Here is a 25400-nt window from a genome sequence, read left to right as displayed (position 1 = left end):
GAAGAGAGAAGTGACCCACTATGCCATCTCACGCACGCGCACACACACACGTACATGGCACACATACATTGTCTGGACTGAGGGTAAAAAGGTTTAGGACGTCTTTATTGGGAACATAGAAGGGATTAAATATGCACATTTAAAACCCTTTTTCATAGAGCTCTACCCTAAATCCCTGTGTGCACTCTTACTCGGGTCATGTGGGCTGAATCACACAGAAAAAAATCATCAAAACACCCCTTTTCCAAAAGCAGAAAACAGCACTGAGCCTTAGGAACAAGGCTTTGTCTTTCCTTTCTTTACACCTTACTTATACCCTCAACCTTTCTCAAGTCAAAGGAACCTCCCGAGAGAATGCTGAGATTAAAGTTTCACTACCAAAAAATGCAGAGAGAGAGAAACAAGAAGCAAGAAGACATTTCCAAAGCCTTCTCATTCCACACCTCACCACGGGCTTCAAACATTTCCTGAAGGCAGTGGGTAGAGTTTGGTTTAATGTTGCCTCACTGTTGGTCAGAAACGTGTTTTGTGAGCCCTCCTCTCAGAGAAAGCTTGTATAAGAAGGAATCAAAATCTTTACAACTTTATTGATTATATTCCCCAAACTGCCTTTCATATGCCCATGGTGATATTGTGACTACCAATTTGTGCTTTCTAATACCTTCCCCTTCTCCCTCATCCCCATCCCGCTCCCAACTAGCAACCATCAGCTTTTCCTCTATATCTCCAAGTCTATTCCTGTTTAGCTTGCTCATTTATTCAGTTTTTTAGATTCCATATGTAAGTGAGATTATTATCTGATGGACACGTCTTCTTAGGGAAACCATCTCATGGACGGTGTAGGTGCCTGACCACTGCGCTGTACACCTGAAGCTGAAGCTGAATAATATTAAATGTCAACTATAATTTTATATATATATATATATATATATATATATATATANAATAATATTAAATGTCAACTATAATTTTATATATATATATATATATATATATATATATATATATATATATATAGTCACAGGATGTGCAGTACAGCATAAGGAATAGAGTCAATAGAATTGTAACAGCTATATATGATGTCAGAGGGGTAGTAGATTGGGGACGGGGGTTATCACTTTGTGAGGGTGTAAATGTCTAACTATTACAGTGTTTTGTACAACTGAAACTAATAAAAGAATAAAAAATGTAAAAAATCAACATGATACAAAAGGAATATAGTTAAAAAAAAGGAATCAACGATGTTTAACAAACAGTAGACACATGAAATAATGTGTTATGTTATGCCCCTAATACATTTTTATGTCAAACCTGATCATCAATTTCCCTCTGGATTTCAATCATGTCTAAATCTCTAAAACTTACTCAAGCTTTTTCTATTTATTCCAATAAGCTTGTGGTTTAGTGGCATTAAGCCTCTGTGCCCAGTATTAGCATTATTGTAATGTTAATAGATTTCCCTTTTACTGTGTAGCTGGGCCCAAGTACCCAGTTAAAGCCTCAAGCCACTAGTGGCATCATTAATGCCACAATGATGAACTGAGGCAGCCAAGCACCAGTGCACCGCGAAGAACAACAGATTTTCAAAGTCATCAAGTCTGAAGCACTGTCGTGCTTCTTAAAGAAGGCAAAATACATTAAGTTCCCATTATTTCCACATTTTGCAGGTAAATGAAGAGAGCTGTTTCTGGCTTGTCAATAATACCTCAGAACTTTAACTGGATGTTAGGACATAGTGACATATAATCATCACTTCGTTACCAGTTTCAGTCCAGCAATATTGTCTTAACTCTACTGGAAGAAATATTTGCAGTAAAACCAGAGGTATCTATTTCTAACTCTGCAAGAAAACAGACCATTAGCATTCCTGAGGAAGGAATCTGCCTGACAACTTATCAAATTACCCAAACTTGTAGATACATACCAGGGGTGCCAAAAAAATGTATACAAGTGGACACTTTGGTCAACGTTGCTCAAGCAGTAGTTCGCTGTAATCAGAAGTGTCTGGATGCTGATGGTAACCACTTTGAACACCTCTTGTAATTGCAGAAGTCAAATCTGACTTGCATTCATCTTTTGTTGCCGGTACATATTATTACAATTTTAATACAGTTTTTTCCTTTTTTAAAATGTGTATACATTTTTTTGGCACCCTCTGTATACTATATAAATTCCCCTATAAAATAAAGTGCAGTAAATTAAAAATATATGAGTTCATGTATTAAATCAATCAGTTCACCCATCTTATAAGCTGTATACAGGTTTAACTACATGCCAAGCACTGTGCTAAGGGCTAGGAACACAATAATTAACAAAACAGACATGACACTCTACTCTTGTTCCAGCAAAAAATAAAGACATTAAAAAAATATTACAAGACACATGACTATTAGAAGGTGTGCAAGACAATTGAACAGATTGAATATTTTTATAGCCTGGAATTGTGGAAAGGTGTGGCTAAAAAATTAGACCTAGGTTCAAATTCTAATCCCAAAATTTACTAGCTGCCTAACCTTGGTTAGTCATTCTAAATCTTGGTTTTCTAAGATTTTAAAAATCAAGCTAATCTTCAAATTATATTTTTTTATTTTTTTTTATTTTGTTATTTTTTGGGGGGAGGAACAGTGTTTTTCCAGGACTTAGCAGCTCCAGATCAAGTAGTTGTTTCAATCTAGTTGGGGGGGGATGGGCGGGGGCACAGCTTCAGTGGCCCATGCAGGGATCGAACAGGCAACCTTGGTGTTATGAGCACTACACTCTTAACCAACTGAGCTAACTGGCCTCCTCAATCTTTAAATTCTTTAAAATCATGCTAATCACCCCAATCCTTAAATTCTTTAAAATCATGCTAATCATGTTTTCCTCATAGTGTATGGTAAGAGTAAAGAATATATTGTATGTGAAAGTACCCAGGTGAGAACTGGCACCTAATAGGCACCCAATAAGTGTTCGTATTCCCACAAACCACCTGGTAAATCATGCTTTTTGAGTGTGGTTTGAGAACTCAATAGCTTCTGTGCTATATGTTATCAATCAAAATGGTTAATAAGCAATATATTTAAAATTATAAATAATTTATGCTACAACAGTTAGAGACACTGCTCAGCAGGAGAAATTTCAGAAAGAATAGTTAGAAAATTGCTCTCCTGAATCAAGAAGAAAAGGCTGAGTATATTTGCTCTAGGACTGAAAATCAATATGCAAGAAAAGGAAAGAGAATGTTCCCTAATGTTGAAAATGTCATTATAAAGTCCAAACAGGTATAATGAAGGTTCCAAAGTGATAAAAATCAGATGAGCATGAGAATGAATGAAAAAATGAACAAACATAGTCCTTAGGAGTTCACAGTCCATTTCTGCTTATGAAAATCACATTCCTTAATAGAAAAACAAAGTCTTACTACCCCCGAAATGGTTGTCTTTAGTTTCTTTTTTCTTTTTCTTTTTTTTTTTCAGGTGTCTTATGTATTTGCAGTGTCAAAGAAAACACATGCTATATGTTGTTGAGTTCCTTCATTGTTTGAGGTTACTTTCCCACCCTTATTTCTAATTTTCTTCCGGCTCCCATCTACTGACTACAATACCCAGCTTCATCTATTCACAGCCTTTTTAAAAGATTGGCTTTTTGATATTATTTTAATTAGGGTAAGAGCTAAGCTGACATAACAAAAAGACCCCAAAGTGTCTTTGAAATCAAGGTAATCTCTTTTTTTGAACTTAAAACTCATAAAGGACTTAAATTTTAAGTGACAAAACAAGCAATTTTAAAAAGGAATATGGGCTTACATAAGAAGCCATACTTCTTATATACTTTTAAACGTGTGGATCATATATGTTCATTTTAATCAAATAAGCAGAAAGGAAATTTGACAATTAACTTATAAGAAGTACTGGTGAATGTCTTATTTTAAATTACTTAACAGTTGTTAAAGTGATTTAGCAGTATAATCACTGATATAAAAAACTCGAGAAACTAATATTTACTGGTATGCAAATTGCTTGCCAAGCAGCACATCTTTGCATCTTAACTTTTATGTTGCTATGAGCAACTTTAAAAAAGAAAGTTATTAAGTTTTCTCATTATATGATCAATTTGGGAGCTCGTATCATCACAACATTGAAAGTGACCTGAGAGGGCCGGCCGAGTGGCTCAGTTGGTTAAGATGCGGTTCGATGCCCGACCCAAGCTGAGTGGCCACTGAGCTGCCAATAGGTGGCAGGATGGCTCAGCTTAAAAAAAAAAAAAGAAAGAAAGTGACCTGAAAAATGCCTGTGCTTCAGTGTCTATGACCTGGCAGGTGAATGGAACTCCAACAATCTGCCTTCACTGTGTGGTCTTGTGTGCAGTTCCTTTGTAGCTCAGAATAACTCGTCTTTATGGAAAGCGCTTCTTGAATCAATTTATGTATTACTCTGAATTACATCCTATTCAGCCCTATTGATTCCACCACATGGTGCTTTTAAAGTTTTTTTCTACATTGTCCTCTGTTCTAGTTTACCTTCCTTCTCATCAAAAGTGAAGGCATGCACCTGGGCCCGGAATTCTTATACAAATGCAGTGACGATCTAGCAGTGTGACTCTGCAGAAGCCACGTCACATCTATGGCCTCAGTTTGCATTTTGTAAATGAACAGAATCAGGCTAAATTATCAGTGAGATGCCATACAATCCTGCTGATCCATGATACCCATAAGGCTTGGTGAGTTGCCATCTGCTTTAGTAGTGGGGGAAACAAACACCCAAGCAAGAGGTCCGGACTGCAATACAGGCTCTGCTAACTTGGAAAAACTGTGTCCCCTCTTTAAGACTAATTTGGCTTATTTGTCACATAAGCATAGTTATACCTGCACTGTTTGCCTCACAGGGTGGGTGATCCAGAGAGGTGAAGATACAGCGTGGCAAATAGTATAAACTTAATCCTGACCAATCTTTTAAGACCTGGAAAATGCAAGTAGGGGAAAAGATAGCAGAAAAATATACACTGCTTAGAGGGTAAAGTTGAGAGGAAAGTACAAAAATATAGAAAATTAACTAATGAAAGAAGCAATTTATTTATCTCCCTAATGACTGTCAAATATTTGAAGACCTTAACTACATTAAAATGAAAACAAGTTAAATTTGGCAGCAGAGTAATTAGAACTGCAAAGAACAATGGACTGGATTCTAACACTATTTTTTTCATAAATTAGATGAATAAATGACTTTGGACAAATTATACTCTCATGTTCTTCTATCAAACAGACCCTCAGACTGACACAATCATATATATATAGATGAACACTTTTCTGCATTATAAATTTTCTTCTTCAAGACATAGTTTTAAAATTGCAGAGAGGAAGCGACAGAGAGACAAAGGGAGACAGGACTTCCACTTCCTCTATAACAGACTAGTTTGTAACATTCCAAACCTCATGCTGAGGCTGGATTATCAAAAACTGTTTGAAGTTTTCAAAAAGCCCCCAAGGCAGCCACTATGTGAGGAACCAGAATCCTTGAGAGAAGAAAACTTATTGAGGTGGGCTCAACACTTCTCAAAGCATTTTCCTATGTGTAACGAGTGTAGAGCAAGAGGCTGAGCTGCTAAACAGAAAGCTGAGCAGAATACAGCTGCTAAGTAAAGCTCTGGCCATCGCACAAGACTGGGGAAACAAAAATTAGAGTTCAAGGTTGAAAGGGGGGCTAAGATTTGAGGATTCAAGGTTCTGCAGTGAAGGAAAGTACAGAGAAGTGAGGCGCCAACACCTGTGCTATTTATTCTCTCAAGGCTGTAGTCAATTCATCAGCAGAGCAGGAAGGGAGAGGAAGAATTTAAGAGGAGTGAAGCCTATGAGAAGCCAAGAACTTCTAAAATCACACAATTCTGGGGAGATGAAAATTGAGCTGCAGGGCTCACCAATGAGGAAATAGGAAACGCCCTTCTCAGGGTTAAGGGTAGCCTTATGGTTAAGGTTAAAGATGGGGTGGAGGTAAACTGAAGAGACCACCCTCATAAAAAACGAAAACTTTGTCCTCAATTCAGCCTGCCCCATAACTGGATTAAGTGATGATATGCCCCTGATTATCTGCATGTTAGAAACAAAAGTAAAATGTTTCTAAGGAAAGATGATGTCACTCAAATTATCTACAATTTTTCATATATGTATACATAATGGCTGTCATTCAATAAAAACTTAACAGCTTACCAAGAAACAAGAATAAAAGGAAAAATAAAAGCTAGAACCCACAATCCATTCAAACACTGGAGTTATTAGAAATGGCCCTTGAAATACATGGTTGATATGTTCAAGGAAATGAATGGTCCCCTACGATACAGGTACTTTTTCTGTATCTATGTTGTGCTTCAATAGAAAGTTTATTTTACATCAGATATTTTAAATCTGTTTACCAATGTAGAAAGTTTACTTTAAAAGTTAATTTCAAAACATGAAAAGATAGAGAATTTCTCCAGAGAATTAGATCAGTGAAAAAGAATCAATGTCAATTCAAGAACTAAAAAAAAATTCAATAAGTGAGATTAACAATTTAATAGGTAGGTTTAAAAACAAATAAATCCAAATGAAGCAGTGAGAGAAAAATGGGATTTACAATTATTTTTAAATGCTATAAAACACATGTAGATCATAGTGAAAAGAACTAAGTATATGTTAATGGACTTCTAGAATTAGAGAGGAAAGAGAATGTGACAGCAGCATCATATGATATGTAATAATTAATCAATTTTCAAAGCTGACCAAATACAGAAAGTCACAGATTCAAATATTGCTACCTATCTATCCCAAGCAGGGTAAGTACAAAGAAAACACATCACAGCACATAACATTCGAACTGCTGGTAAGAAACAGCAAAGAGAAAATCTTAAAAGCAGACATCAATTATAATGGAGCAACAGTAAGACTGGAAGCTTATTTCTCTTCAAAAATGATGGAAGCCATAGCCATCGTTAAAGTATGAACTATCAAACTTTAATTTTATATTCTAAAATTTGATTCAAAAAAAATTTTTGATTCAAAAATTTAGGCAAAATAAAGATATTTTCAGCAAACAAAAACTGAGAGAATCTAGCACCAGCAGACATGTATTAAAAGATATGCTAGGGGCCGGCCGAGTGGCGCGTTGGTTAAGAGCTGGCTTGGGACGCCAGAGGGCCCCGGTTCGGATCCCACATATGAGGGCCAGTGACACTGCCCTCCACAGCTAAGATGCTGAACAACAGCTCAACCTGGAGCTGGGCTGCCGTGAGTCGCCGGTGACGGCTAGGCTGCAGCCCCTGCTGCAGTGGGTTGCCATGGGCTACCGTGTGTAGCCGGCAGCCAGCGTGAGCGGCCATCCAGAAGCCCGACTGATCTGCCTCGCCCGGGAAGAGCGCAATGATGGTGCCAACTTGGGCCAGTGAAGCAACATCCTCCACAACTAGACTGAAGAACAAAACGACAGCAACTTGTGTGTTCCCCTTCCCCCAATTCCCCAGCACTGTTCCCATCCCCTCAATTCCCCAATAAAAAAATCTTAAAAAAAAAAGATATGCTAGAGTTCTTCAGGGAGAAGGAAAATTATTCTAGAAGGAAGCATAGAAATGTGGAAAGGAATAAAAGGCAAAAAAAAAGGGGTTAGATGTGCATAAGTCTAAATGAATATTGGTTATATTACACAACAATAATTGTTATTCTAAGAAGTCCACAGAAGAAAATTTATAGCTATAAATACATATATTTTTTAAGAATCTGAAAAGCAAATTTTCTATCTCAGGAAAATGGAAAAGCAGGAAAAAAAAATACCCAACTAAAGTTAAAGGAAAGAGATAATAAAGATTGAAACAATAGTGGTTAATAACATATAAATGTAGAACTGAAAAAATCAAGAAAATCTAGGGTTGGTTAATTACAAAAGATGCTAAATTAATTGTATAACCACCTAATGTGACTAATTAAGAAAATAAATAAGATAAATTACACATATCTAGAATAAAAAGTGGAACTTCACTTTGGATTTTACAGAAGATTTTATAAACAACATAATGCCAATTAAAGTTAATAGTTTAGTTGAAATGGAGGTTTTACAATTGATACTATAAACAACATAATGCCAATTAATGTTAAAAATTTAGTTGAAATGGAGGGATCCTAGGGTGATAAATTACCAAAACTCACAGAAGAATAAATAGAAAATGTGCATTTTCTAATTTCTAATAAATATATTGCATTATTAATTTAAAACCTGTTTTAGAAAGAAATCTCCAGCCCAAAAGATATCAGAGGTGAATTCTTCCAAATATTAAAGAAATAATAAATGTCAGTCTAAAACAAACTTCCAGACAATAGAAAAAGATAAAACATTTCTAGCCTAACTTTGAGGCCAGCATAACTTGGACACTGAAATGACAAAAAAAATTACAGACCAATCTTTCTCATTAGCACAGAAACAAAAAAAAATATATAGAAAGCAAACCAAAAACAGCTACATATGAAAAAAATAACACTTCATGACCAAATTGGATTTATTTAAGAAACACAAGTTGTTTTACCTTAAAAAAAATTCAACCAATGCAATTCACTAAATTAAAAAGAAAAAAAATCATATGATCATCTGAATAGATGTAGAACATGCTTTTTATAAAATTCAACACTCATTTACACTTGAAACTGTATAATCTTACTAACCAATGTCACACCAACAAATTTAATAAAAATTTTTAAAAACTTCATAGCAAGCAAGGAATAGAAGTGAATGACCTTAGCCTGCAAACCTTTTAAAGACATTATATTAATGTAAAATATTGAAATATTCTTCCTAAAGATTAGAAAGTCAGCCATCATCATTCTGTTCAATATTGTACTGGAGGTATTATCAGTTCAATAAGAAAAAATAGAACAATTAAGAAATTGAAAAGAGGAAATAAAACCATCAGTTTTCTCCGCCAATTGGGTTATACACACAGTAAATCTAAAAGAATCTATAGACCAAATATCATAAGTGACTTTAGCAAGTTCTCTGTATACAGCATCAATATACAAAAATCAATTGTATTTCTTTAAATATGTCACCAACAAATAATTGAAAAATACAATTTAAAAATGATACTATTTGTCTCTTTGATGAGGGTAAATAGGATCAAATATATGGTGATGGAAGGAAAAATAACTCTGGGTGGTCAACACACAATGTGATATATAGATGATGTATTACAGAATTGTGCACCTGAAATCTATGTAACTTTACTAACCATTGTCACCCCAATAAACTTTAGTTAAAAAAAAGATACTATTTACAATAGCATCAAAACATATCATATCTCAATGAATAAATACAATGAAAGATGTTCAAGACCTCTATACAGTTACAAAATATTATTAAAAAAATTAATGAACATCTAGATGAGAAAAAAAATATGTATATACATACACACACACATATATCATGTTGGTGAATTATAAGTTCAAAGTTTTAAATATGTAAATTCTTCCCAAGTTGTTCCACAGATTCAGTCAATTCATAATCAAAATCTCACAAAGGAATTTTGTGAAAATTGCAAACTGATTCTGAAATGCGTATAGAAATGAAAATACCCAAGAACAGCCAAGAAAATTATGAACAAAAATAAAACTTAAGGACCTACACTATCAGATATTAAAATTTATTATACTCATATACAGTATTTAAGAGTGCTGTATTCGCATGAGGATAGACAAATAAACCAAGATAACAGAATAGAGTTTAAAATAGTCCTACTTATACAGTATGTGAAGGAAAAGATAATGTTATCAATAAACATGTTATCAATAAAAAATGTGGATTGTATATCCACATGGAAAAAAATGAATTTTGATCGTCTACCGGACACTATACACAAATCAACTGCAAGTCAATTATAGCTCTGAATATGACAAGTTCTAGAATAGTACATACAAAAATATTTTTATGAACCTGGGGTAGGCATTGATTCCCTAAAAAGGACTAAGAAAAGACTTTATCATTTCACAAGAAAAAAAGATAGATAAATTGGACTAAATTAAAAGTAAGAACTTTTGTTCAAAAAGCATCATTAGACAATGGAAAATACAAGCAAAAAAAAGGGGGGGGGGAAATATTTGCAATACATATATCCAAAATAGAACTCCTATTCAGAATGCATATAAATCAATAAGATAAAAGAAAGAAAACTCAGACCGATTAACATGAAAACACTCTCAAGCTCATTAGCCATCAGAGAAATACAAAATTGAAACCACAATATTATTACATACCCATCAAAGTAGCTACTGAAAAACTATAGAGTAACTGGAACTAACATATATTGCTGGTGGGGGTATACATTTACATAACCACTTTGGAAAACTTCACAAATTTTCTACTACAGCTAAGCATATGTATATTCTAAGATCTAGCAATTCCACTCCTAGTTGTACAACTAAACACACAGCAAAACTTGACAAAAATTTTCTTAGCAGATTTAGTCAGATAGCCTGAAAATGGGAAGCAAATGATATCTATCAAAAGCAGAATGAATAGTGTAGTGTATTTATACAACGGATTATAACATAGAAGTGAGAAAGGACAAATTGCTCCAACATGCAACAGCATAAATCTCACTAACATGATGCTGAGTGAAAGAAGGCAGGAAATATTATAGTGTCATCCCATTTATATAAATTTCAAAGACAGGCAAAACTAACCCAAAGCAATAGATGTCAGGATGGTGGTTACTTTTGCAGTATGGATGCTAATGAACAGAGAGAGAGCACAGTGAAGGGTTTTGTTTTGCTGATTATATTTATTTCCAGATATGAGTGACTGTATTCACTTTGTGAAAATTCATCAAGATATAGGCTTTTAAAAAATTTATTAAATTTATTGGGGTGACATTGGTTAGTAAAATTATATAGGCTTCAAATGTACAATTCTATAATATATCATCTATCTATTGCATTGGGTGTTCACCACCCAGAGTCAGTTGAATATACAGTGATGGAAGGAGAAGATATATTCTTTGTGTGTTTTTCTGTATTTAAATTTTACTTCAATTTAAAAATATACAATTGGATGAATAAGTAAATAAATAGTAGCACATGGTAATGTTTATAAAAATTCAGGTAAAAAACACACGACATGAGATCTACCTTATTAACACATTTTAAAGTGTATGGTACAGTATTGTTAACTCTAAGCACAAGGTTGTACAGCAGATCTCTATAAATTTTTCATCTTATATGATTGAAAGTTGATACCCATTGAACAATAACTCCCCATTTCTTCCTCCCCTTAGTCCCTGGCAACCATCATTCTATTTTGTGCTTTGATAAATTTGACTACTTGAGAACGTAATATAAGTGGAATCATGTGGTACGCGTTCTTCTGTGACTGGCCTATTTCATGTAGCATAATATCTTCAAGTTTCATCGATTTTGTAGCATGACAGAATTTCCTTCTTTTTTATGGCTGAATGATTTCCCATTATATGAAAATGTTATATAATCTTTATCCATTCATCCATCCACGGACATTTAGGTTGTTTCCATCTCTTGGTTATTGTGAATAATGTTGCAATGAACATGGGGGTGCACATATCACATAGAGATTCTGACTTCAATTATTTTGGATAAATACCCAAAGTGGGATTGCTGCATCATATGGTAGTTCTACTTTTAATTTTTGAAGGAACCTTCATACTGTTTTCCATAGTGGCTGTGCCATTTTACATCCCCACCAGCAGTGCACAAAGGTTCCTACTTCTCCACATCCTCACCAATGCGTATTATTTCCTGGGGTTTTTGTTTTGTTTTGTTTTGTTATAATGTCTAGCCTAACAGGTGTGAAGTGGTATCTCATTATGGTTTTGATTTGCATTTCCCTGAGGATTAGTGATGTTGAACTTCTTTTCATATACTTGTTGGCCATTTGTATGTCTTCTTTAGAGAGAGGTGTATTCAAATCTTTTGCCTATTTTTTTAATCATTAGGTTATTTGATTTTTGGCTATTGACTTGTAGAAATTCTTTTAATATTTTGGATATTAACCCTTTAGCAGATATATGGTTTACAAATATTTTTTTCCCCATTCTTTAGGTTGCTTTTGTACTCTGTTCATTGTTTCCTTTTTTGTGTAGCAGCTTTTTAGTTTAACTTTAGTTTAGTTTTAAGTAGTCTCACTTATCTATTTTGCTTTTGTTGCCAGTGCTTTTTTTTTTCTTAATTGAAATTTCTGTCTGGGGCATTGTGACTCGTCTCCTTCTGTAACAGCATCCTTTTTCTACAAATAATTTGGAGGCTGAATACACATTATTTGAATTATTTTGCTATGCTTTTGCACATACACTACTTGGCCTAGATTAGCTACAAAAACAAAATTAGCAACTTATTTTTTGACCCCAGTAACCAATGTCCTGCTTCTGAGGACATCACTCTCAGGAGGCAAGTGTCATATTGTTTGAAGGGCAGCATGTCAGTCAAGCCTCAACAGAGTAAGTCAGTGAAAACTGATGAAATTTAGTATTTCCTCCCAAAGGAAAAGCTGATGGTTAAGATACAAATATTCTATTTTTTTGTTTGTTTGTTCTTCCTAGGAACACATGTATAATTTCAAACTTCACTCAAATGAATCCTCCTGGTCAAAACCTGAACAATTGTGAGCTACAAATTCTATCGTTAGCTGACATTTCTATATTGTATTTTCCTCATTTTTGTTTCAGTGGATCAAAATGTAATAAAGCTAAAACATGAAATGACTAGGTATCAGCCCCATTAACTTTCCCAATAGTTTTGCTCTCAGGAAGTCATTTCAATTCATCCCTTCTTATAATCTCTTCCTCAGGCGAGTGCTCCAATACTTCAGTCACTTTGCTCCTGACATATCACGTGACTGTGAAATTCCCCCCAGCCCATTTCAGCACATCTGGCACTGGATGACCGAGCTGCAGGATTTGAGGTTAGTGCAAGCAGATGTGAGGATAAGCATAACTAGTAAAAAGAGGGGTCACTTTGGTGGCTATCGTATAGTAACTAGTGGTAGTGATAAAACCTGAAATTATGCCTTTTTCAGTTTGGCTACCAAAAATGAAACAGGGTTCAGACTCTACTTATGGTGCTCTCTGAGCAATTCAGAAAATAGGATGAGGCTCTTTTACACCATGAAGAAAGGCCAAGTTCATTATTTATGGACGAAAATCTGTATCAATGCAACAATTACAAAATGTAAGGAACAACTTAGGTTTAGTTAGGGTTTGATTATTGAATCCCAGCTATACAATTCTACATTAAAATATTTTGTATTTAAATAGTATTTCCTACCTTTAATCATGCATCCACATATTGGGGCTAATGGTTTCTACCTTACTCACTACACAGGATTGTGGAAGTGATAATAACAGGCACCTTTTATAGATAGCCTATTATGTTTAAACTCTGTGTTAAATATTTTATCTCTATGAGATAAGTAATATTACAGAACAATGAAAAATCTGAGACCCAGAGAAGATAAGAGCTTGCCCAAGATCATATGGCCTGTTAGGGGCAAGGAAAGACTTTTAAATCATGTTTGTTTTATATGCAAATCCATGACCTTAACTATTACCTCACAGAGATCTAATAATGTAATAGAAATGAGTGCTTTGAAAGTTATATGTCACTAAATTAACTGAAGGGTCATATCTGATAAAGTAAAAGGGACATCGTACATGAACCTGCCTTTGAAATATTTGAGACCAGAAGTTTGAGAGTTAATACTCTTATCACAACAGAGGCTTCTGATCTGAGTTACCAATATAACAGAACAACAAGGACTCTAATAATACAGCTATAGCAGTATAAAACTGTTTTAAAAATGTTTTAAATGGCTGCCGGCAGGTATGGGAGTGGGAATAGAAGTGGAATAACACATCATGAAATACACTTATTGATACCTCAAATTAACAAATAGGTATTTTAATCAAGGCATCAGGTCATAGTTAATTGAAAATTCTAAGTGTAGTACTAAGGTACTAAAATAGTGATAACTTCACAAAATCTTACATTCAGAATTTATAGGCAATTCAGGATCAACACACTCATCCCCCCAAGTTGAGAAGAGTGTTAGCTGCTGAGGTTCACAGCTGAGTGCCTCTCTCCAGGAACCTGCCTTGACCAAAACTCCTTCGCCTGTCCGTGCAACCTGCATCCAATGACTGGTTAATGTCGTGGTGAAAAAACTCAGCACACCTCGCTTCAGTGACAAGAGAGAAAAAGGGGTCAAATATATGGTGATGGAAGGAGAACTGACTCTGGGTGGTGAACACACAATGTGATATACAGATGATGTATTACACAATTGTACACCTGAAACCTATATACTTTTACTTATCAATGCCACCTCAATAAATTTAATAAATAAAAAAAGAGCTGGTCCAGCTCCAGAGCTCCCCGTAGGATCAGTGGAGGCCTCTGTTATAACTGAGTCTTCGTTCAACTCTCTTTGCCTAATTCTGGGTCCCTCACCCCTCCCTGGTTGGTCCCTAATAAACTTTTTCATACAAATCTCAGAGTTTTGGGGACTATTTTTTGGGGAACCTGGCCTATTGCAATGATTAACCCCAAACCGTCCTCTAGTCCACTGCTTATGGTTTCTGTAATTATTACAAAATATGCACCCTTTTTCCATTTTCCCAATATCCAGTGATGCAGCAATAATTCAATTTTACACGGAGTTCACGGTACTTTGTGGAAATTCTGAAAATTTGATTTTATTTTAGTGCCTTCATACTACATTTAGATTCCATACATAATGAGACTATCACATTGAAAAATTGTAGACCTTATGGCTAAAATAATTTTTAAAGACTATAATTATCAGCTTGGAAAATGTGTTTCTACCAAACAAATAGTTTTAAGTTATAAACAACAAACATTAGTACCAAGAGGCTATGTCCCTCTAACTTGTCAGCAGTTAAATGAGCTTTTTCCATTCTTTCTTGAATGAAATATAAAATCTAGGCTATGGAACGAAAGTAATCCCCACTGCTTTATAAATCTATAAAAAGTAATTTGATAAGAAGCAATGATTTGTGGTACTTATAGAAGAACTTATACTGAATTGTATCACAACCTTCACTTTAACAAAAAAAAAAAGACATTTATTAAGCACCTATGATGTCCAAGGCACTCATCATGGTTCTGTAGAGACAAATAAGATTATTTTAGATGTAGATGTTTGCTGACTTAACTGTCACTTACTTTTTTCATAAGCCCACAATTAGTTGGGAAGAAAGGCAAAATGAAAAGTGATACATATAGGAGGCACACAGTGACTCAGTCCATAAGTATGTTTGTTAACAAGACAAATGTAAGGATGAACCAAATGTCACACAATTAACACTTTTATCCTCAACATATAATGTTCTATTGCATGTATTGAGGTAGTAAGGTTATAGTACAACCAGGAAAATGATTACAAATATGTCGTCTCTCAGGCCTGCATGCTGAAAGGGAGGAAATTATGCCATCACTGATATTAAAAGAATTCTATCTTTTCAAGAGATTTTCTAATAAATTTTATTCAATTCTAGGTATAAGCAGATAAAGAGCCTTATGAATGAATATGCTGAAATAGCACTGTAAAATGCACACACAGTTGTATATAAATCCTATCCTATAGCACATCAAAATTACTCTTTTTCCCCCCCTGCTTTTCCTGTTTCAGTGAAAGGCACCACCATCTGCTTAGTTACTCAAGTTAGAAATCTGGAAATCAAGTTTTCTGCCTCTCTGTGCCTTGCCCCATATAGCCAACCAATAAATTAATCTAATCTACAGTACCCCCTGCTATGTTAGCTCTTAAATCATGTATTCTCAGCAGGGGTGATATCAATCCCAGGGGAGTGAAAATTGGTTCTTGGGGAGAAGGGGAGTGATGGCTAATCTTATATGTCAACTCGGCTAGGCTATGTTGCCAGGTGTTTGGTCAAACACTAATCTAAATGTTGCTATGAAGGTATTTTTTTAATGATTAATATGTATAGTTGGCTGCATTTAAGTAAAACGAATTACACTTCATAATGTGTAGGCATAACCCAATACATTGAAGGCCTTAAGAGCAAAGGCTAAAGAAAGAATTCTGCCTCCAGGCAGCAACACAGAGATTCTTCCTGAGCCTCCAGCCTGCTGGCCTGCCTGACAAATTTCAGACTTGCTAGCCCCCCCGCAATAATCTCCTGAACAAATTCTATAAAATCAATCTCTCTCTCTCTCTCTCTCTCTCTCTCTCTCTCTCTCTCTCTCTCCCTCCCTCCCTCCCTCCCTCCCTCCACACCCTGACTAATACAGAGAGTGAAAAAATATTTTCTGTATAAAACACAGATATACATACTGTACAAAAATATATATTCAGTATATTCAGTATCTCTATGATATTAAAATTTCATTAGGCAGGAGGTTGGTTAGGACTAAAATGTCTAAAGAGTCTCCTGGTCTCCTGGGGTGGGGGGAGGAGTGTGATCATGGAAAGATAGTGAAGAAACACTATACTAATATTTCTTAAAGTATGTCCTCTACTCTCTATCTCTTATGCCACTGCACTAGGATAGCATATTATTTATTATCAAGAGGATTGCTTCTTAAAGGCTCTCTCTGGGCCTATCTTAGGTTCCCTCAAATATATCTTGCACACAATCTAGCAGATCTATGTAAAATGCAAATTGGATCATATCTCTCTCTTGTTTAAAATAACCCTGATGGCTCTGGGCTTGGGAACTTCTCATCTCTGCTTCCATAGAAAACCACAGGCAGGGCAAATGTCTTTTCATCATTTCATAGAGAAAGGTACTGAGATCCAGTTAACTCAGTGACTTACCCAAAGTTGTACAATTTGCAACAACAATCTCAGGATTTTTAAACAACATTCCACAATCCAAATTTCCAGTTTCCTTAGGAGAACATGCTGTTTTGGCATTAGGCAGACCAACATCTGGACACCATCAGCATCTACTTATGAATTTATGTGAATCTGAGCAAACGACTACTTTAGAGAGCCTGTTTCTTGATCAGTAAAACATAGGCAATATCCTCCTCTCAAAATTGATATTAGGATTAATGAAACTAGTTAAACATAGATGTATATGTACGTGTGTGTGTGTGTGTGTGTGTGTGTGTGTGTGTGGAGGGTGCCAAAAAAATGTATACACATTTTAAGAAAGGAAAAAAACGGCATTAATTGTAACACTCAATATATACTGATAACAAAAGATGAACACAAGTCACATTTGACTTCTGCAATTACAAGAGTTGCTCAAAGTGGTTACCATCAGCATCCAGGCACTTCCAATTATGGCGAACCACTGCTTAAGCATAGATAACATCTATTAAAATGTGTGTATATTTTTTTGGTACCCCCAGTGTATATGGACAAAGAGAGAGAGACACACACACACACACATGGAGTGAGCCTTCTGTGTCATGTTTGGCATTTTGGTAGTTACTGAATAAATAGGTGAAGTGGGGCTGTTCTTTATTCTGCTACGTTACCTCCTCCACAGGTAGCTTCCAAGTTAGAAACAGTGGTAAACCATCATGAAATTCAGCTGGATATTTGCCCTCTCCTAGCTTCATGACAGTATAGCCTTACCCCTACTCCCACTTATGCCCAAGTCATGCTTATGAACAATTCTTCTTCCAAACCACCATCTTTTTTCTTTCTGAAAGTGCTCACAAACAGCCTATGGTTCTCCACATATTTTCTCACCATTTTCCTCTTCCTGGCTTCATGAAACCACTCCAGTCACTGTCTCCATGGAAAATATTAGAATATCTTTTTTTTCCACTTTCTGCTTTTTATCTTTTCCAAAAGCTTGTTGAGCTACTTTAGAAATACTCTCTCCCTCATCATTCCATGTAATAAGCCTAAAAGCCGGCACAGGCATAACACTGTAGGCTTCACAGGGATGTTGTAAGTCACTCAGCCCTCCTATTCACAAAGGGAGTTGCCTGGAACCAGCATTTTAAGATGTGTTCATACTGATTCACCTAGAATGTGACCAGTTAAGAAGGTTACAATTTGTTAAAGAAGTTGTCCCTCACACTGAAAACAAACCTAGCATGTTCCATCCTCTTGTCGTCTGTGACATGGAGAATAAATGTACCCCCTCTTCCACACGACAGCCCTAAGTATACCCGTATGTCTTCAGGATAAATACTCACATTCATTCTGTGGCTCCTTTACTTCATGGGACCTAGTTCCCATTTCCTGATTGTCAGTCTCCAGGATACACCTTAATTTGTCACCTGTCACTCTTTGAAAATATGGTACCAAAACAGTAACACACTAGTATCACAGAACTTAACAAAGTATAATTATTATTTTTCTTCCAACACTGTTAACTAGATAGGTAAATATTTTGACTGATCTGATTCATAAAAATCCATTCATAATCATAGCTTCAACGATCAGTTCTAATGTCTGCCTTTGAATTTCTATCTTCAGCCACGGCTGCCTGTAGAATGATAGCAGTTTATTAAAAAAACAGCATTTTTATTTTTTAACTCCATTGGACAAATAATTTTTCCTGCTGAATGCTGCTACCACTGATTGTAATATTAATGTATGATACATTAATTCACCATTAAGTATGTGTTACACACTAGGCTGAAAGTTGTACACATGTCATTTTACTCAGTGCTCATTTTCTAGATGAGAAAACTGAGGCAGAGACAGGTTACATCCTCCACATGCCGGGTTAACCAGGGATGTCTACTGAAACCTAAACTCTTAGGCAGCACAGTCATTAAAAGAGTCCTACTGCTCTCTAATCCCAAATTAGGTTTTTAAATCTCAATCTCTCTCTCTCTCTCTCTCTCTCTCTCTCTCTCTCTCATTTTTCCCATATAAATCCTATCTCTTCCATAGGTCGGGTGATTTAACTTCTCTCAAATCATTCTATAAGCATTCCTGCTTTCCCAATTGTTGTGCCTGCCACCCTCCAGTATCCAGCCCATCTTGCCATCCTCCACCTTTCCATCTAAAAATAAATCTGTAGGATAGGTACTATCATTAATATTTTGTAGATGAGAAAACGGAGGCTATTTGCCAAAGATCCCGTAGCTACGCTTAGGAGCTGGAAATTGAACCCAGGTCAGTTTTACTACAAAGATGGCACTCCTTCCCTGCACCCTACTGTGCTGTGTATAATTGCTCCCTCTTCATCCTCCAGGGGACAGATCCTCTCCCACCTCTTCCACGAGCCCACTGTGACTGGTCTTGTCCAAGCTGTTTTCCCTCGTCTAAAGTCTCACAGCACTTACGGCTTTTGTTTTGTGAAATTTTTCACAGTGTTATCATGTTTTATTTTCATGTTGGTATTTGGGTTCCTGGGAAATTGTCTTCCTTCAAAACCAGGTTGAAGAGGACCACAAAAAGCAGATAAGAGCATGGAACCCGGAGCCTGTCTGCCTGAGATCAAACCTTAGCACTCCCGTGTTTTAGCAGTGTGATTTGGGGTAAATTACCTGATTTCTCTGTGACTTAGTGTCCTTATTTGTAAAATGGCCATAATAATACCTAATGCACATATTTGTTGCATTGGTTTAAATGAGTTAATCTGTATCAAGCTTTCAGAACACTGTTTAGCACATTAGTCACTCAGCCATTGAGGGCAGGAATCTGCTACATTCTTAACTTCATCTCTCCTAATGCCATATTTCCAGACTTGGAAAATAGACCTTCATGGTCTATCACAGCCCAAGGTGGGAATATAAAAAAAAATAATAATGCCTATTAGAATTATATAGGCACTGGGGTGGGAATTACCCTGGTTTTACAGGTTGACTTCAAGCCAGGCCAGGCAAAATGTCCCAAAGGTAAAGCAAACTTGACTGTGAATCAATTAAAATAACTATTATGAAGACCAAATGTGATGTGTGGAAAATTACTTTACAGATAGTAACATGACAAATAAATGTAACTGTTATTCGAAAGTGACAAGATGACAGACATCTCAAGAATTGGATGCATCTTGTTCTTATGGGATCCAAAACTTACCTTCTCTGAAAATGTGCCAATGCTTCATTGATGACATTCATGGACATGCCAAATCATTGTTACAAATTATATGAAAGTCAACAGTTGAAAATTTTACTGTGTGTCTCTACTACAGGGAAAAAACTCAGATATTTTTTTCAAACAGAAAAAACTGATCTTTGTAACTTGAAAAAATCAGGCACTCTAGGGAAGAAACATGCCTTAAAGTCTAGTTTCAAAAGCAATTTAAGTTCTAGAATTTCCTGTGATTGGAATAGACTGGACTAAGCCTTGAAGCCAAAGCATTGCGTTAACTCTCCTTAAATCTCTCTCCTTTATATAGAAATGGAAAATGTTTCTCTAAAATTTCATTTCTAAAAAGAAACGAAAGTCATCCTGCCCTGTGTTTATGCAATTCCACCAAACAGATGAAAATTACCTTTCCACACAATTATGTCCATGCCAGAACAAAATACGGAGTGGGAAGGCATTTAACTTTAGCATCCCTATATCACTCAAAGATGGATATGCAAGCATTTGTGAATTTCCAATAAAACATGTTGTACAATTATCTACATTCCCTCTTCAGCTCATTGTCCCCAGAGTGACAACTGTACCTGCTATAGAAACAAGAGTGACTGTTCTCTTGTATTTTAATTTACAAAATGGGCCTTCTCATTCAATTCAATTGTGTCTATGGCAGGTCCTGGCATATGACAGTCACTCATAAATGGGGCTGAACCAAAGCATAAGGCATCACCACCTTCCCCACTCTGCCTGTGGCCATGGTTCTCAAACATTGTTGGGCGTGGGCTCTATGAATGAGTGCTACTGTACAAATTCTATGCTCACCTTCCCCTCAAAGAAATTCTGAATCAAGAGGTTTGACTGGCACTCATGAATCTAAATTTGTGGACAAATATTCTACGAATCCTGGCACAGGGACTTTAGTGACTATATTTTAAGAAACACTACTCTTTAGTTAATTTCTTAAATAATAATAATAATAATAATGGCTAACATGTACTGAGTATAGCCTTCTTGCCAAGGGCTCTATCTACAATTATCTATATGTATTACTTCATTTAAACCTCACAGTAGCCTATGAAATAGCTCGAAATATCATCGCATTTTGCAATGAGGAAATTAAGGTTTGGTGATATTAAGTGATTTGTACTAGCTCATAGAAGAGGCAGAATACAAACGCAAGTCTGTGGAATTCCAAAGTCCATGCTTTTAATAGACACACTGTTGCAAAGATCAAAGTCTCTATGTTGCCAGTGGTTTTCCTTAGCAACATATCAGTAAATGTCATGTACAAATTTAGCTAAGAAAATTGATCAGCCATTCATATACATGACATTTCATCATTTGATAGTATCTACAGATATTCTGGATGACTGGTCACAAAGGTCTCATGTCCCATTAGGGCACAGAACAATCAACAGCCTAATGCATTCAAAATGAGAACATTCATTTCAAATGAATGTCAAAAATTAGAGTGTTTTTTTTCCTTTTGGAATGAAAACAAAGATACTTATTAGATACTAACACTTGTATTCTTCTACTAAAACATAAGGAGTGAAGGTGGCCAGAAAAACAAATTTATCATAGCTGTATGAAGTAAACATATTTCTTTCTAAATTGAAAAAGTGATTTATTTCCCTTTGCATTATTAATATAACATGGATCAATAATTGATATATTCATGAAGACTGCAGACAGGTCCTTGAACCCCTTCTTCCACATCCTGTGTGGGGTCACAGCCTTAGAGGACACAGCACTGTGAAAACATAAGGAATTCTCTGCCAGGTCACTCCAAGGAGCCCCTTGTCTCCTCTCTAATGGTGGCATCAATGGCAGACTTTCAGCTTCACCAGCAATGGCCCAGAGGAAGAAGCCAGGCAATGAAACCAAGTGGACCTGCATTAAAAGCTCATTTAGACATTGAGTAGCTATATATCCTTTAGCAAGTTCTTAACCTTTTTCAAGTTCATTTTTCTCAACTGGAAAATTGGAATATCAATATCCACCTTACAAAGTCACCATGATCACACCAGTAAATGCAGAAAAAACTCTTACCAGAGTTCCTGATCATGAATGGTGGTAGTGGACATTTTGTTCTTGTCTTTATATCCATTTTGATCTGTTTGCTTTCTGCCTCCCACTAGCACCACTTGTAAATCCGCTTTGAGTCATATCTCCTGTCCATGCTCTGATATGCAACATGGCATTCAATAAACATCAGTGGGACTAAGCTAAATGCTACATTAAGTCTTTCTGGCACAGAATATTCTTGGTGACGTTTTAGGAAGTTGGATCTTTGGGTCCCTTTAGGTTTGAACACTTTAATTATCAAGAATGCTTTCGGGCCAGCCGAGTGGCTCAGCTGGTTAAGAGCTCACTTGGGAGCACCAGCTCTGAGCAACAGGGCCCCAGTTCACATCCCACATGAGGGCCAGTGATGCTTGCCTTCTACAGCTAAGATGATGAACAACAGCTCAACCGAGCTGGGCTGCTGTGAGTCGCCGGCATCAGCGTAGGCTGCAGCGGGGCTGCAGTGGGCTGCCGTGAGCTACGTGAGTGGCTGGCAGCCAGCGTGAGTGGCCGGAAACCGGTGTGAGCTGCTGTGAGCTGCTGTGAACAGCCGACCAATGACCGGCGACTGATCTGCCTCACCCAGGAACAGCACAATGATCATACCAACATGGGCCAGTGAAGCAACATCCTTCACAACTAGACAGAAGAACAAAAACAGCAATTTGTCTACCTGTCTGTTCCCCTCCTCTGATTCCCCAATGCTGTACCCCTCCCCCCAATTCCCCAATAAAATCTTAAAAAAAAAAAAAGAATGCTTTCACCACTTTCCAAGCCTTTGTGCAGCACCCATTTGAAACACTCTGCCAGTGAATCAGCAGGTGCCTAAAATCAGGAAGTAACTGCTTGCCTTATGCATGATTAGCAGGGTAGAAACTAATCCCATAAGGACACAGGCTAGAATTATGAGATATGTAACCACCCCTTCCTTTTATTTTGTAGCTTCACAGTAGCTGGGAACTTAGCTACTAACAAAGGATTCATCCTACATACATATTTCTGAACAACCTTGGGCCACAAACAGAAGGACATTTCTGTTAATGATAGAAGAATATTGGACATCGAGTCTTCTTTTGCAGAAAAGTGAAAAAAGCAAATATAGGTTTGCAAAAGCTAGTGATTATGCTGTGATAAATGCTAATGGAATGTCAGAAGGGGCTTGAGCCACTGGCAGATATTATCCTCTAATTGTAGCTTTGAGTGGAGAAACCACGGTTGCTCGCTATCATATCCCCAGAGCCAGTACATGCTTGACACATAGTATGTCCTCAGTTTGAACCTGATTAATGAATGAAGCAACAAATGAACAAATAAGCCTAGAGAGAAATGCCTTGTGGAAGTAGGCTCTAACTGAAGGTAGATTAAGCCTAATTAACCCTCACTGAGGTTACCATACCCCACTTTCCATTGTTTATCAAGTTAGAACTAGAAAGGGAGACAGGCAACATAAGGAAGAGAAAATAGAAGTAGGCAATAAATGCATGAGGATGTTCAACCTTACACACAAGGAGTGACCTGAGATATGCAAAATAAACCTAACATGGATGTCACTTTATCTAATCAGATGTGCAAAAATTAAAATTTTTTATAACATAAAATAGTGGCAAAGGTATGAGGAAATAATATTGTTTCACACTGTTAGTGAGAATGTAAATTGGTAAAGCTACTTCACAGGGTAACTTGGGTATTCTCTCTGAAAAGTTTAAATGTAAATACTCAGGAACCTAACAATTCTCGTTCTAGGTATAAAAAGACTAATCCAAATACGTAAGGATGTGTGTCTAAGGATGTTGATTGCATTATTCCTTGAATCTGTGAAAACTTAAAGAAATCCAAATCTTTAAATAGGAAATAGGTAAAGTGTGGTATGGCTGTGTTACTAGAATAGAATAGATTCAGTCAAAATAATGTAGCTCTTTGTTTTCAACGAGGTGGCGGAGCAGCCTCCCCAGCAGACCCGGAGAGGCAGATCTTTGTGCAGACCCTGGCAGGCAAGGCCATCACACTCGATGTCGAGCCCAGTGATACCACTGAGAATGTCGAAGCTAAAATCCAAGACAAGCAGGGCATCCCCACCTGTCCAGCAGCATCTGTTTTTTGCCGGCAAGCAGCCGGAGGATCGCCGCGCTCTCTCAGACGGTAATATCCAGGAAGAGTCCACTCTGCACTTGGTGCTTCGTCTGCGGGGTGGCATCATTGAGACTTCCCTCCGCCAGCTCGCCCAGAAGTACCACCGCGACAAGATGACCTGCCACAAGTGTTACGCTCGCCTGAATCCCCGTGCTGTCAACTGCCCTAAGAAGTCTGGCCACACCAACCACCTATGCCCCAAGAATAAAGTCAAATATGGAAGGCCCTTCCACCACCTCCCGGGCCCACATGGTGGCCTCTGCCCAAACCTCTTGGCCCTGGGCTTCGATACAGTTTCCCTTTTGTTGAAAAAAGATAAAAACTAATAATAATAATAATATAATAATAATATAGTAAACCCAACCGTGTTTACATGGAAATATCTCAAAACACATTGAGTGAAAAATAAAACATCAAAAAAATATCCCAATAGACTATGCCATTATTTAAACAAGTTAAACACACAAAACTGTAGTGTGTACATATATGTATATATATGAATCTGATTAATTAATGAAGAAACAAATGAACAAATAAGCCTAGAGAGAAATGCTTTGGGGAAGTAGGCCCACTAATGTCTACTCATCAATGCGCTGACGTGCAAAAACCAAGGTTTGAGAGAACACATACCAACCTGGTAATAGTGGCTATCTCTGAGAATGAAAGCATCATTAGGTGTTTTAGTCAAGGGGCCTTACCTGTAATGCATTAATATTATAAGGATGATGTAGTCACAAGCTATTTGTAAAATGAAAATCACACCAAGGAGAATATAGGAAAAGCCACACCTCTTACCACTTAATTTTATTTAGAGTACCCCTCCGCTGGTGGTCTCCAATCTTCCAGTAAATAAATCTATTCATTCATACATTTGGGCTGTTGGTCAATATTTCATCAAAGTAGTAATGACTGTTTACCATGTGTCATGAAGAACATATGGTATAACTGGAGAGACACGAATGAATAAGATACAGCCTGAATCTCAAAGAGCTTAGACGCCTTGCAAAGATTTAGGATTCCATTCAACACACGAAGAAATCACAGTGTCTTTCCTGGCTCTGGTAAGAGACAACATGGGTTTGTCTTGACTGACTAGTCAGAGAACTGGTGATTAAATATGCCATATGAGATCAAAACAGCTTTAATTAAAAATGACTGATATCTGAAAATGGGTACATGCCGGGAAGCACTTCCTGAGGAGTT

At 36.6% G+C, this 25400-nt stretch overlaps 2 protein-coding genes across 2 annotated transcripts in view; one reads left to right on the top strand and one right to left on the bottom strand.

Annotated features, from left to right (window-relative positions):
• DLG2 (discs large MAGUK scaffold protein 2) overlaps positions 1-25400 on the bottom strand; it is a 2099601-nt gene that overhangs the window by 1597485 nt on the left and 476716 nt on the right. The window lies entirely within an intron of this gene.
• LOC109383237 (ubiquitin-60S ribosomal protein L40-like) lies at positions 12432-24523 on the top strand. The gene is made up of 3 exons (XM_019643470.1): positions 12432-12453; positions 23999-24133; positions 24222-24523. Exons 1-3 carry the CDS (start codon positions 12432-12434, stop codon positions 24521-24523), a joined length of 459 nt encoding a protein of 152 aa, XP_019499015.1.

This window comes from Hipposideros armiger, unplaced genomic scaffold (assembly GCF_001890085.2).
Source record: "Hipposideros armiger isolate ML-2016 unplaced genomic scaffold, ASM189008v1 scaffold_79, whole genome shotgun sequence".
NCBI classification, from domain to species: Eukaryota; Metazoa; Chordata; class Mammalia; order Chiroptera; family Hipposideridae; genus Hipposideros; species Hipposideros armiger.
This window is presented reverse-complemented; position numbering and strand designations above follow the sequence as displayed.

What these genes read in the sequence shown, in the direction of transcription:
- LOC109383237 (XM_019643470.1), top strand. Translation starts at nt 12,432, where the DNA reads ATGTCAGTCAAGCCTCAACAGA. An exon ending in GTCAGTCAAGCCTCAACAGA is followed by an intron (nt 12,454 to 23,998) that starts GTAAGTCAGTGA and finishes GTTTTCAACGAG; the next exon opens with GTGGCGGAGCAGCCTCCCCA. An exon ending in TAAAATCCAAGACAAGCAGG is followed by an intron (nt 24,134 to 24,221) that starts GCATCCCCACCT and finishes ATATCCAGGAAG; the next exon opens with AGTCCACTCTGCACTTGGTG.